This window comes from Grosmannia clavigera, assembly GCF_000143105.1.
Source record: "Grosmannia clavigera kw1407 unplaced genomic scaffold GCSC_140, whole genome shotgun sequence".
Taxonomy (NCBI): Eukaryota; Fungi; Ascomycota; class Sordariomycetes; order Ophiostomatales; family Ophiostomataceae; genus Leptographium; species Leptographium clavigerum.
Window position 1 is genome coordinate 4,083,360 of NW_014040801.1, and position 13,028 is coordinate 4,096,387.

General features: G+C 50.9%; 3 protein-coding genes across 3 annotated transcripts; 2 read left to right on the top strand and 1 right to left on the bottom strand.

Moving 5' to 3' along the window:
* Window positions 1–4,164: 4,164 nt before the first annotated feature.
* CMQ_734 (glycoprotein) lies at window positions 4,165–4,639 on the top strand (the record flags this gene model as incomplete). The annotated part of the gene is made up of 2 exons (XM_014317813.1): window positions 4,165–4,274; window positions 4,333–4,639. The coding sequence occupies 2 exons, from the start codon at window positions 4,165–4,167 to the stop codon at window positions 4,637–4,639; spliced, it is 417 nt and encodes a 138-aa protein (XP_014173288.1).
* Window positions 4,640–7,958: 3,319 nt separating this feature from the next.
* CMQ_658 (general amino acid permease) lies at window positions 7,959–9,825 on the top strand (the record flags this gene model as incomplete). The annotated part of the gene is made up of 5 exons (XM_014317737.1): window positions 7,959–8,174; window positions 8,240–9,380; window positions 9,441–9,525; window positions 9,582–9,731; window positions 9,786–9,825. The coding sequence occupies 5 exons, from the start codon at window positions 7,959–7,961 to the stop codon at window positions 9,823–9,825; spliced, it is 1,632 nt and encodes a 543-aa protein (XP_014173212.1).
* A 435-nt stretch (window positions 9,826–10,260) lies between these two features.
* CMQ_830 (protease s8 tripeptidyl peptidase) lies at window positions 10,261–12,366 on the bottom strand (the record flags this gene model as incomplete). The annotated part of the gene is made up of 2 exons (XM_014317909.1): window positions 10,261–10,737; window positions 10,792–12,366. The coding sequence occupies 2 exons, from the start codon at window positions 12,364–12,366 to the stop codon at window positions 10,261–10,263; spliced, it is 2,052 nt and encodes a 683-aa protein (XP_014173384.1).
* Between the last annotated feature and the right edge of the window lie 662 nt (window positions 12,367–13,028).

Below are 13,028 nucleotides of genomic sequence, written 5' to 3' on the forward strand. Positions count from 1 at the left end.
CTTCGAACATGTTTCTAGACGACAAATAATTTCCCCCAGGCTTCTTGATGAGCTCACTAAGATGCTTTGCGACGTCTCCGGTGCGCACATGCGTAACGCGCTACAGGCTTTGCAGTCACAGTCGGAACTGCGGGAGAAAACTGTTGAATCATTGGTAGCATTGCTCGCAGCCGATGACATTGATTGCATACAAAAGGCAGCCGCAATTCTAGGCAGACAACCAAATTTACCCCAATACGCCATCGATGCGCTGTCAGATTTGTTGCGACACAAGGATGGGCCGATCACGGAGGCGATATTTGCGTTAATATCACAGTCTTTTAGAACAGGCGACGCTTTTCCCATTCTCGAACTGTTAAAGAACAAGACAAGCATGTTTGAAGAAAAATCATTCGAGAATCTTTCGCCCATCCTGGACCTTCCAATGGACTTTCTGAAAGCCTGGTTATTTCTACTACGAGCGGTGAAAGAAGAAAAACTCTATTCACGCTTTTATGCCGCCGAGAACAAAAACTTGCAGGGAAAAATCGTCAATGCTATGAAGGTTTTCCTTGCAGATGCTACGAACAACGATATGGTAAAGGTGGCGATAATGGTACTCAACACCTTCAACGAAACCCTACCCTTACACATTGTCGATACTCTAGGAAGGTTGCTTAAGGGAAGTGATAGCAGCATCCGGAAGAATGTGTGCTCTGCCTTAGGCAACCAGCCGTCGTTACCTGCAGAAATTGTCACCGCCTTAGCCGCCAGACTTCAAGATGACGATACTGCTGTAAGGTGGATGGCGTGCAATACCTTAGGCAAGCAGCCGTCGTTACCTGCAGAAATTGTCACCGCCTTAGCCGCCAGACTTCAAGATGACGATTTTAATATACGGTGGAGTACGTGCTTTGCCTTAGGCAACCAGCCGTCGTTACCTGCAGAAATTGTCACCGCCTTAGCCGCCAGACTTCAAGGTGACAATTATAATGTAAGGGGGAGTGCGTGCTTTGCCTTAGGCAAGCAGCCGTCGTTACCTGCAGAAATTGTCACCGCCTTAGCCGCCAGACTTCAAGATGACGATACTACTGTAAGGTGGAGTGCGTGCTTTGCCTTAGGCAACCGGCCGTCGTTACCTGCAGAAATTGTCACCGCCTTAGCCGCCAGACTTCAAGATGACGATACTAAAGTAAGGTGGAGTGCGTGCCACGCTCTGCAAGCTTTTCCAGACAAGACGGCGCTTCTCTTTACAACAAACATTGAAAAGCTTACGGCGTTTTATCATGTTTGCCTAAAAGACATTCAGAGGGAAGTGCTTTGGTTTCAAGAGGGCGACCAATGTCGTGTTGTGTTTCCGAGAAGCACGTTGACTTTTTCTACACCTCAAGCTACAGGAATAATTCGCGAGGTTAAGAAAAGCTTGGGCATCCCTTGGTGACGACATTTGTACATCTTTAGATTTTCACTTTACTTCGCTGGTTCATAGTTATGTAGGGGGATTTCAATTTTCATGTTTGCAATATCTAGCCGTATGGGATCATTCGACCTATTTTTTCAGGTAAAGAAGCCGGATTCGTACATCGATTCATTATCCGAATTAGATTACAACCATGCCTCTTTTAAGTTTTCTTAAGAACCGCGTTTTACACAGAGTACGATTACAGAATTTATAGCGAGCTACCTCTAGTGTAGCGACAATATGTACCTGGTGCCCCATTTTCTGCAATGTTTGGAACAATCATCGCATCCGTTGAATTGTCATATCACCTACACCGTGTGCAAAATTCCGAATTAATAGCATTTATACTTTGTGCCTTGCTTATTCCTAAAAATATACTACGAGATATAAGTTTACTTAATGCTTCTAGGAGCGCACACAAGGTTATCTCGTTGACCAGTCATCTAACCGAAGAACCTGCATTTGTCTTGAGGACAAAAAGAGAATACTCGTACTTTGTTGTTCGTCAAAGTGGTAAAGCCGGTATACCCCAACTCACTCATAGTTCTGTCAGGTGGCAGAACGTGTACCCCACTGGCATTACGATCACAATCACGATACTTCGTCAACCCCGCTTAGTTTGAAACTCCGTGTGATCTGCTAACAGCAGTATACGTATACTTACAATTGATAGCTACTCCTACAAGCAAAGTGCATCTGAGCGAAATCATCTACCCAGAGGGATTGTTCTTATGGAAATCCGCTAAGCAAGCAACACCATAATTGGCACCGGTTCGAAGACTTCCTTATGTTAGTAGGCACACAGGCACAATTTTAGCCCGTATTTTCGCACGCTTTTCGTGGAAGTTATCTTACATTGGCTAAATATGAAAGCAGGCAGTTTGAACCGCCGGGCGCACTAACCACCGAGCGCGCACACCGTTTCTGGATATGATAAACACCCAACACGGCAAAAAAGAGAAAGGTAAACAGTGTTATACCGGGACAGCACAAAGCACATTGAAACCGTCCTCTGAGACGTTCTTTTTCGTTCGAATCTTGGGCAAGCTTGTCCGACCCCGTATTGATGCTGTGTTGTACTAATATTCTACATTGCAATTCTAGCCGATGGCCAATCTATGAATTGTTGAGGCACCTCGGATGCGGCTGTCATACGTTTTGAAGAGCAAATATAGCGCCCAACTCTTCGATGTGGACACTATACCTTTTTTTTTCGAATGTTCATGGGAAACCTCTGCAAGTCTTGAAGATCGTCGCTAATGGAATAACTGAGTAGCAACGTGGAATCCGCTCAGCGAATAAGTGGTTACAAAAACCCTATTGCCACATACGGAATACTCCGCACAGTTGTCCTCTTTCGATTGAAGTCAGCAGATGACACGTGTATGGGTAGTGCCAAGAATATGGAAAACATCTAAATTGCAGCCTTTGATACAAGTACATCTTATTGCAGTCTCGCGTCGAGAGGTTGTTGCATGGTCAGCAGCCGGCCACCGTTCAATAGTATAAATCTAAGTATGTTTACGTATACAGAAACACATTGTGTTATAGGATGTAGGTCTTCAATACGTTGCAGGCTATTGTCGAAGCGTACATGCTGTTACCATCATTGTAAATCTGTCCTGGCTTTACTTACGGATAGTTTCATGTGAGCCATTATCGTTACTCTCTCTTCAATGATCCGTGTCGAGGTTCCATAAGTACAGACCGCTTCTCTTGGTCGCTTTGAAGCAGCATCCTCCGAGAATTCGTTCACCGCCATGATGCATCTCTCGTCAACGAGTCATATCGCTTCAGTGACCTCTTGTGGCAGCAAGAAGCACTCCAGAGGCGTATGTGCAAAACCGATGGGTAAAGAAGTGGCTCTAGTCTTCCCCAGGCTCCAATTAATCTGTTGGCTATCTGAAAAATGGGCTGCTCTCGGACCATCTCTGTGCGTTACATATCAGCTGATATGTATGAACACGTCTTTCGCCTGACGTCATACCTTCTGGAAGCCGCAAATGCATTCGGGTGGAATAGAGCATTGAAAGTCTATCCCAGAATTATGCTCCGTATTCCGCTTGACTTCGACGCCGTCGTAATACATAGCGCTTTTGTCTCTTGTCCAATCTTGGGCCAATGTCTGCTAATCTGTCAAGAGTTGTGTTGCGTTATCTCCGCTGACAAACCCGGTTTACTCACTAAAAAGAGTTCTTTGAAGATCATCCTTTCCTGTCCACCACCTGCTCGTATTCGTATAAGGAGGTCATTCTCCTCCTTACCGCTGTTCGTGGCAGGTATACGAATATAGAACAAGTGGGGTCCGTGATTTGAGCCCGACTTGACAGCTATCCCGGTCGTCAAAGGGATCTACATATGCCTTGTCAGGTACAAGTGGGTCTCCCCCCCTTGCAGTCTATTTCTCGACAGGTTAGACATCATCAGCGTGTGGCGGTGAGTCGCGTAAATGCCGAAAACCCACATGTCGATCCTGCCCTATCCCCATCACACTCGTATCAAGTTACCCCACAAAGCCAGCGCAATACGAGATCCAATTGTGATCGACAGACAGCAGCCGTTGAATCGAAGCTCGTGGCCCTACGTTCAACGTATAAATACGAGCAGTTCTTCCCTCTGTCAAGACAAAATATCATCACCATCAACCATCACTCCTCATCACTCAATCATCAATCAACACTTCTTACCTCAAACATTCAACCATCTTCAACTCCTTCGCCAAAATGAAGTTCGCCACTGCCGCCATTCTTTCCGCCGCCGTCGCTTCGGCTGACGTCATCTTCAACGTCTCCGACTTCAGCGCCGGCTGCGTTGCCCACGGCACCGAGTGCCTGTAAGCATCTTCTAGAGAATATCCTATCGATGCCTCATCACTGACAGCCCGCTCCTAGGTACGACTTCAAGGTGATCCAGCCCGGCACCATGGAGACCACCCCCGTCTCTTGCACGGCCTCGGCCCTGTCCAACGACGGCACGCTGCCGGCCGTCACCAGCGGCAAGTGTGTCGGCTCGTCCCGCACTTTCACCATCAAGCCCTCTGCCGCTGGCCTGGTTCTTGCTGTGTCGCAGCAGGTCACTCCCGCGAGCTTCACCATCGGCTCTCACGTTCTGGCGAAGAGCGACATCAAGAGCACCACCTCCGGCGCCAGCACGGTTGAGAACTACACTGGTGCCACAGCGTTCTCCCTGACCGACTAAGTGGAGTCGCTTACGGCATCGGAGAATCTCTGGTTAATTGGCCCAGTAAGGCTGCGGTCTGGGGGAGGGGTTTTGGCCTCGGGCAGGGTACCATTGAGTGATCAAAGGGGGGTTGGCATTGAACAGGTAGCTGTTTAGAGAAAAGTGGTGGGACCTTATAGGTCTTAAGAAAATAGAAGATATTTCTTCGCATGTCTTCATACGTGACTAAAGGGCAAAACATATTCGCAAAGATTGTCTTTTTTTTTTGCAAATTCTTTGCAAGTTTGTAGCTCTTTGAACAAAGATTACATGCGACATCAAGGCCCAATAGTAGGTCCCTCAAAACTGCGGCTGGTGCTGTAGTAGTGCCCACTTCTAGTTGGACTGTTTTCATAACATGCAAAATTCAAACAGTAAAAGTGAAGTCGCTTGAAAGCCATGGATTAGTTGTATAAGAATTCAAGTTTCAGATAGTAACACTATTTTACAGGACGTTAGCTTACAATTAATTTGCAACTTCTACAAGTAGAATCTTACCTACGCGAAAACACATAATGCTGTCTCTTACGCCGCGGAGTATGGAGTGCAGTAAGGCAGTATAGCGAAATGTAGCGGCCTTCTTATTTTTGTCCTGCGTTAAGTATCTATACTCGATATAAGAAATTGGATCTAGACACCGAAGCATAAGACTCTACGGGGCTGGGGTTACAAAGGTTTTCGGCACAACCATATTATTAACGATTTAGAGACGCTCTGATTAAGAGCTCTGTCGATTCCTGTCTCGTTTGCGGAGCCTTGTAAAAACCTGCTGGACACTCTATTGCTAGTTGATGCTTGCCCGAAATTGAGTAGTTGTAAAACGACATATTGACGGTAACAAAGTCAAGAACCATCTTTGTAACGCAAGATCGAAATTGCCAAAGCGTTCTCGGTATTCTTATGATCCACTATTGCAACATCAAGACAATGGAAGCTGGACTGTAATGTTGGATGAGTAGCTTGTATGTATGTTATTTCTTCAGGTCCTCATATGGTACTACATACAACGGCGACCCGACGTGCTTGTTCAAGCATACTATACCGGACACCCTCTTCGTGCCCGCACATACTCTGGCCAGCCCTAGTCGAACCATCTTCCACCTGGGACATAGTTTCCCCCTACCTCCTGACAACAGCCATGCTTGCAGCCCTCGCAGAGTTCTCGCATATGTGGAAGAGTTGACTCCTTTTCTGTATAGGGCGGCGTCTCCATCGGGATGGCTGCCCACTTCTTGATTCGGTATGAGACCCGTTCGATGTACGAATCCTTATCAATCGTCAAGGCGCCGAGCTGCTTGCATTCCTTGCAGCGTTGATTGAACACGACGGTGTTGTAGCCATTCTGGGGGTATCCCTTAATCAAGATCGACACCGTTCCACTGCTCCAAGCTTTGTTGGAACAGCCGTCGCTCAAGCAGGCGAACCTGCCAGTGATCCTGGTCCTGTATCCGTTGTCTGGAACTTTCGTTTTCTTCCTTGCGTCGATCCATCTCGGTTCAAGCACGCCGGAGACTGCCTTAACAATTTCCGGATGAAACCATACGCATGCGTAGAAGGTCCTGGGCTTCTTTTTCCTCTCTCGCTCTGTAGGTTCTTTGTCGGCCGTTTTCGATTTGGTAGAAAGCGAATGGAAGAAGGTGTTCTTTATTCGAAGTGGCGCGTGGACTAATTGTCGATGTACGAGACTGAGTCCTACGCTGACTTGAAGAGGGAACACACGCATTTTGTGGTTTTCTGAAACAAAAAATAGAGTCACGAACGGTTGGGAGAGGAGGGATATGCTGCCCAACATGAGAGATACGTTTCTGGCCAGCAACTGGCTGCTTTTTAAGGCCTTTCGGACTGTTTGCATTACCGTGCGAAGCTACAGTGCGAGATTTGGGTTTGCTGTTGCTTGCACTTGGGCATCCAGACAGGGTTCCCCGCCGAACAGACAGGTGCAGCTTCAGCCTGTACACAGCCGCAGGCTGGATGGGTAGCCTGGCAGTTGCCTAGCGGATGCAAGCCACCAAAGAAGGATTGGCCCAATTCAACGGAAATCCTTCCGGATTTACAGGTGGATCTAGGCCATTTGCGCGGCAGAGTAAAACGCGTGCTATACGGTACCGCCTGAAAGTATCGCACAGGTTCCCAAATGTCGTCGTGTGTGCTTGATCGATAACCTCAAGCGTCTAATATATGAGAAATGGAAACGAATCGTACAGATATACGCAAGATGAATAAAGCAAAGTCTATGGAGTATTTTAAGCTTTCGTTCACGCAATAGGCACAGACCGCTCTTTGTGGGCTCAACTTCAGTCTTCCACTTTAATCACACACAGCCTTCTTCCCCGACACCCTCCCCGCTGCTAAGGCTACCACCGCTGCCGACAATGTGGAGAAAGGTAAACGCGAGGCTAACGAGACGTCAAAAGGCATACTATGTATGGCTCAAGCCGAAGTCCAGATTAAGTAAATTCGAAGCGGTAACTCTTTGACAAGTAGTAATGTCTGTTATTTCTGGGCGTCCGCAGCGCGTCTCACGCTTGTGGCAAACTTTTGGATCCTGCTTGCCAACTGCCAACCAGCGTGTCAGAACAACCCTATCAGCTTATCTCTTCCGTGTCCGTATTTACATATCTCCGTAAAATGTTCAGTACAATTGGGAGCGGCTACATCCGTCGTATCCACGTCCATGCCAGTATTCGACGTCTCAGGTACCACTGTTCCGCTTCTGTAAAAGATACGCGTACATTTTTGCCTGGCCCAAAGGATTCTGTAATTTGGCCTGTCATGGTAGCATTGAGGCCCATTGAGGCCGGATGAGTGCTGTAATAGCTTATGCCCGCCACTCGGGGGATAAAATATCCAGAAAAGGAAGGTGCATAAGATCGCCAAGTTGCCAAGGCTGATAATACATCGTTCCCCACCTTTTGTGCCCTCTCTTCAAGGTGTCTCTTATTCTGTGCTGCAGCTCTGAAAATGCAGACTGGGAAAACCTGCATGAGACATGCGGCGCGCTCTACACCCGGAGTATAAAGAACAGTGATCTGCTGACGGTCCAACTGCACGGTTCTGTCTTGTATAATTCCAGGACTTTTTGCAATCCGCCAAGTGTATGTAATCAGCGTTCCACTGCAGCTTGTATCCACTGGTGGGATCTCACCATACAATCTCTGGGCAGCCCAGACAAGCTTGCATGTGATTTTTGTCAAATTCTTTCGGGCAAACAAACGACGAAATAGGCAGCGAAATACACAAAAGAGAACACAGCACACACTTTACCCGAAAGCGGTTGACAAGCCGCCCTGCCTCGACAATGTCTCGCGATATCAGCCCACTGGAAGCAATCAGCCTCTCGGACCCGGAAAAGTCTCTGGGCGAGAAGGAAGGGTTCCAGGTCCAGTCGTCGCCGTCTCGCCCAGACAGCATTGTCTCTGCGACCAGCCTGCGCCACGATGCGACCCATCGTCAGCTCAAGTCGCGTCACATCCAGCTCATGGGCATCGGCGGCACCATTGGCACGGCTCTCTATGTACGTCAGCTGTGCGCATCGGTGCAGACAGCAGAGACAAGGGCCTGCCCACTAACGGCTCGCAGGTGCAAATCGGAAAAGGCCTTCTCAACGGCGGCCCTGCCAGTCTCTTTCTGGCCTTTACCATCTGGTGTACCTTTATCCTGGCCGTGACCATGTGCATGGCCGAGATGGTGACCTTCAACCCGATCTCGTCGCCATTTATCCGCTTTGCCGGCCGCTACGCCGACGAGGCCCTTGGCTTTGCAGCTGGCTGGAACTTTTTCGTCTTCGAGGCCGCACTGGTCCCGTTCGAGGTCACGGCTGCCAACCTGATCTTGCACTTCTGGACCGACGCGATCCCCACGGCTGCCGTGATCGTCATCATCATCGGTCTCTACGCCCTCATCAACATGCTGGCGGTCAAGTGGTACGGCGAGGCCGAGTTCTGGTCGGCCGTCGGAAAGGTGATTCTAATCGTCGGCCTGATCGCCTTCACCTTTGTCGTCATGGTCGGCGGCAATCCGCATCACGACGTGTTCGGCTTTCGGTACTGGAAGAACCCCGGCTCATTCACGGAACTGTACTACGAGGGCAGCCTCGGCCGCTGGCTTGGCTTCCTGCAGTGTCTCATCCAGGCTTCCTTCACGATCGCAGGCCCCGACTACGTCTCCATGGCCGCCGGCGAGGCCGAGAACCCGCGCAAAGTGATGCCGCGCGCCTACAACGCCGTCTTCTACCGTCTGACCGCCTTCTTCGCCCTCGGCTCGCTCTGTGTCGGCATCTTGGTGCCCTACAACGACCCCGAGATGACGGCCGCCTTCCGGGATGGTCAGCCTGGCGCGGCCGCCTCGCCCTATGTCGTCGCCATGAACCGGCTGCATATCCCTGTTCTGCCGCACATTGTCAACGCTGTCGTCCTACTCTCGGCCTTTTCGGCCGGGAACTCGTACGTCTACTGCGCCTCGCGCTCGCTTTACGGCCTCGCTCTCGACGGCAAGGCCCCCCACTTCATGACCTGGTGCACCAGGAGCGGCGTGCCGATCTACTGCGTCATCGCGACCCTGCTCGTCGCCCTTCTGTCCTTCTTGCAGCTCTCCAATAACACGGCTGTTGTTCTCAACTGGTTTGTCTCCCTTGTCACGGCTTCGCAGCTCCTGAACTTTGCCTGCATGTGCCTCACCTACATCTTCTGGCATCGGGCACTCAAGGCGCAGGGCATCAGCCGTGAGTCTCTACCTCATAGAGCACACCTCATGCCATATGCTGCGTGGTACGGATTGATAGGCACGTTCATCATGGTCTTTGTAGGAGGCTATACAGTGTTTCTGCCTCTTGATGGCTACTGGAACGTTCCCGACTTTTTATTCTCGTGAGTCGTTCGTAATAGGTATTTTTCCGCAACATACTGATGGTGTGGAAATCCAGATACACAATGGTTGGTATCTATCCAGTTTTGTACCTTGGCTACAAGCTGTTCCGCAAAACAAAGATACAAAACCCCCTCGAGATCGACTTCCGCAAAGACCAGGCGGCTCTGGAAGAATACGAGCGCAACTATGCTCCTCAACCACCAACGTGAGCCAAGTTCTATTCGAGAACCATATGAACCAAACTAACACAGCTACACAGAACTGTATTTGAGAAATTTCTCGACATTGTATTTGGGTAGAGTGAGAAGACATACTCAAGGGAGAGGGTTGCAATATATTATGTACTAGACTCATTCTGCAATGTCAATAGAACTTTTTTGCATTTGGCCGAGGCTTTGGCAGGACACTATGGTACCGCCTCCTCTGCGCTGTAGATCTACCGAGGTAGGATCTGTCTACGGCTAAGACATGATGCTACAGGACGTTTCAATACCACACCGCGCCTCTTCCAATATACCTAAATCGGGGACAAATTGGTGGCGCCGTGTTCGTCACTGCAGTTTGTGATGGTGATGTCTGCGACAAAATGCCGATGTAGAGACTGAAAGAGGCCAGGGCAGTGAAATCAGAGGCTCTTATAGGCGTTTCATTAATGCTCTCATAACTCCCTAGGAGTACACGCAACAGTTCTCCTAAGCATACACAAAACACAGACTAAACATCTTGTCCACCACTCACAGCCCAAGGAACAGTTCCAACATCTTGGGGTAATTGGGCGTGCCAAGACCGGTGACGGGATCCCACCCCTTGGAGGCCTCGAAGCCCCAGGTGTTGCAGCCCGGGTTAGTGCCCTTGGTGATGTCGTTCAGAACCTCGGGATGGGAGTAGAGCACTGGATTAATAAATCCAAGAGGGCCAGGCTTTCCGGCCTTGATGCGCTCGTCAATAATGCGGTTAAGCAGCGCAGCAAACAAGGGAGCCGACTGCGAGGTGCCACCACTGAGGTAAAAGTAGTCAAACTTCGTGACGGGGTACCGCCATCCATTAGCAGAGACGTCGGGCATGCCGCGGCCGTTGCGGTTGTAGATACCGCCGGTCGCATTCTGCCAGTTGCCGTCAAAATAGTACGGATACGACGTGTTGCTGTTCTTGAAATAAGAAGCAACAGCCTCGGCTTGGTAAGAAGGAGTGCTAAAGATGTTGGAGAAGCCCTATAGCAGCGTTAGCGGTCGTAAACAGAGCGAGGACAACGGGACAAGACGTACTCCACCGCTGCTAAAGTTTGTCAATCGCATCACAAGAGCAGCCTCTTCCGGATCAAACACGGTCCGGTTAGCAGGCACTTCGGTCGCGCCAACGCCCGTAACCCACGGGCAGCTGCAAGACGAAGACGGGTTAAAGATGGCATCGTCGTCACCAAGGCAGCCATAAAAGTTGCCGGCGCCGTTGTTGCCGCCTCTGCTGCCGCCTACACCGCTATCGCCGCTGGCAAAGAGAATGGTGACGCCCTGCAGCGCAAGCTTCAAGTACTCGTCGCACTGGCGCTTCTGGTAGGCGGCGGGCAGGTCATGCTCGCGCTTGCCGTAGGAGATGCTGATCACGTTGGCCGGCTTATAGACGCCGCACATAAGCTGGCCTTTGTACTGCTGGTAATTCGTAACGGCAGTGTCGGGGTAGACAGGATCGATTTCGGGGTCGTTGCCGGTTTCGCCATAGGCCGAGTACGTGCAGTAGGAGCCGTCAATGGCGTCAAGGAAGGTGTTGAAGAGGCCAGTGGTGTCGTTGCCGCCTGCCGCGTAATAGTAGTCGTCCGTCTGGTACAGCGTGATGTTCTGCGGGTAGATCATCGGATAGGCCACGACAAAGTCCAGCATGCTCTCAGGCCCGTTCACCACGCCGCCTGGAAGCGGAGCCGTGCCGCCGTCAATCGAGTTTAGTATCGGGTGCGTCCCGTTGGGGATCTGCGGCGAATACTTGTTGAAGAAGACGTCCAGGTCGGCCTGGTCATAAAAGTCGTCCTCCTCGAAAATGCCTAGCGAGTTGTTGGTGCTCACTGTCGCATCAGCTGCTGGCGCTGTAAAGTTGTACAGCGCCCGGACGCAGGCCGGCGTGAGGACCTGGTCGCAGATTGTAAGATCGTCTGTCGAAACGTTCGCGGCGGCTTCGGGAAAGGTGTCGAGAGTCCTGTACGCCTTCGGCGTGCTTCTGCGGACTCTCTTCCTCTCCTGTCCCGGCTGCGTTCGCCTCCGCAGACGCTGCAGGTCGATCACGGTGCCCTTGACTCCGGGAGTCACGTAGTCTACGTGCTCCTGGATGTGTCCTGGCAGGTGGTACTTATCGCAGCTGACCAGCACTTCGCTGTCGTCGTCCTCGTCCATTCCATCATGCTCGTACTCGGTGTGCAGCAGCCGTTCGGCCTCAGCCACCGTCGCATCAAAGGCCAGCCAAGCCTTGTTGTCGCTGTGTGTGATCCGCTCCTTGGCGATGCCCGACTCCTCGACCAGCCAGCGCATCACCGAATCGACCGTCACATCCGTCGGCTGGAACGCCTTGATCACCTCGTCCGTGGTCCAGTGCTTGCCGTAGTTGGCCGAACCCGGGTGCGATACATCCATCAGCCAGGCCTCGGCTTGCGCTTCTGCCTTTGCATTCTGCCGCAGACCAATCCGCATCGGCAGTATTGTGTCCGCTTCCAGCCGCTGTCCCCGGCCCTGTCCCAGGCTTCGTACCTGTCGCCGCTCGTGCACCTGGTGGCCGACCGGCACTGACTGCGGCCGGGCCGACACATCAGCCACGCCCACCAGCACGACGAGCGCTTCGAGCAGGGATGACCAATGCATGATGGGGGGGAAGAAGTGTAAAAATGGAAAGCAAGAAATGCCTCCTTGGATGAACCGAGTGCCAAGAACATCTCTTTGCTGGAGGCGCCAGACTGCTGCTTATCAACGTTTTGGCCACGGTCCCCATCTCGTATCTTGCTCTCCGGTTTGGGTCAATCGCATGGTTCGTCGCCTGCTGGCGCTTTGGTTTGGGAAGGTGGTAATGCGGCGAGCCCTTGCACGGAACATTCGGACAGCTCGACTTTCTGTGGGGTACACACGAATACGGGGCAGAAGTGTACAGAAAAGGCGGTAAGACGCTCGTGTTCGGGAACAAGCCACTTTCGACCTTTCCCAACAGGCTAGGCGGTCGCTAAGAAAAGAAACCGATATCATACGGAATGCACGATCCTCGTACTCACGAGCACCTGATTTGGTGGAGATCTACTAGTATGTACTTGTATCTATGTATCTACGACGGACGGACGATTGCCTGGGACCTTACGGAGTACCGACACCAGGAATCCACATTAAGTGCAGGGGTATGGAAGCGAACTCACTGTGCGTTTTTTGATAGGTGGGTAGAAGCGGGCTCAGCTGACTGTCTGGAGAATACTTTACGGCCATCGTAACGGTCAGACGAGAGCGACCATACGATCGGATCGCAACAGGATCGGGAACGA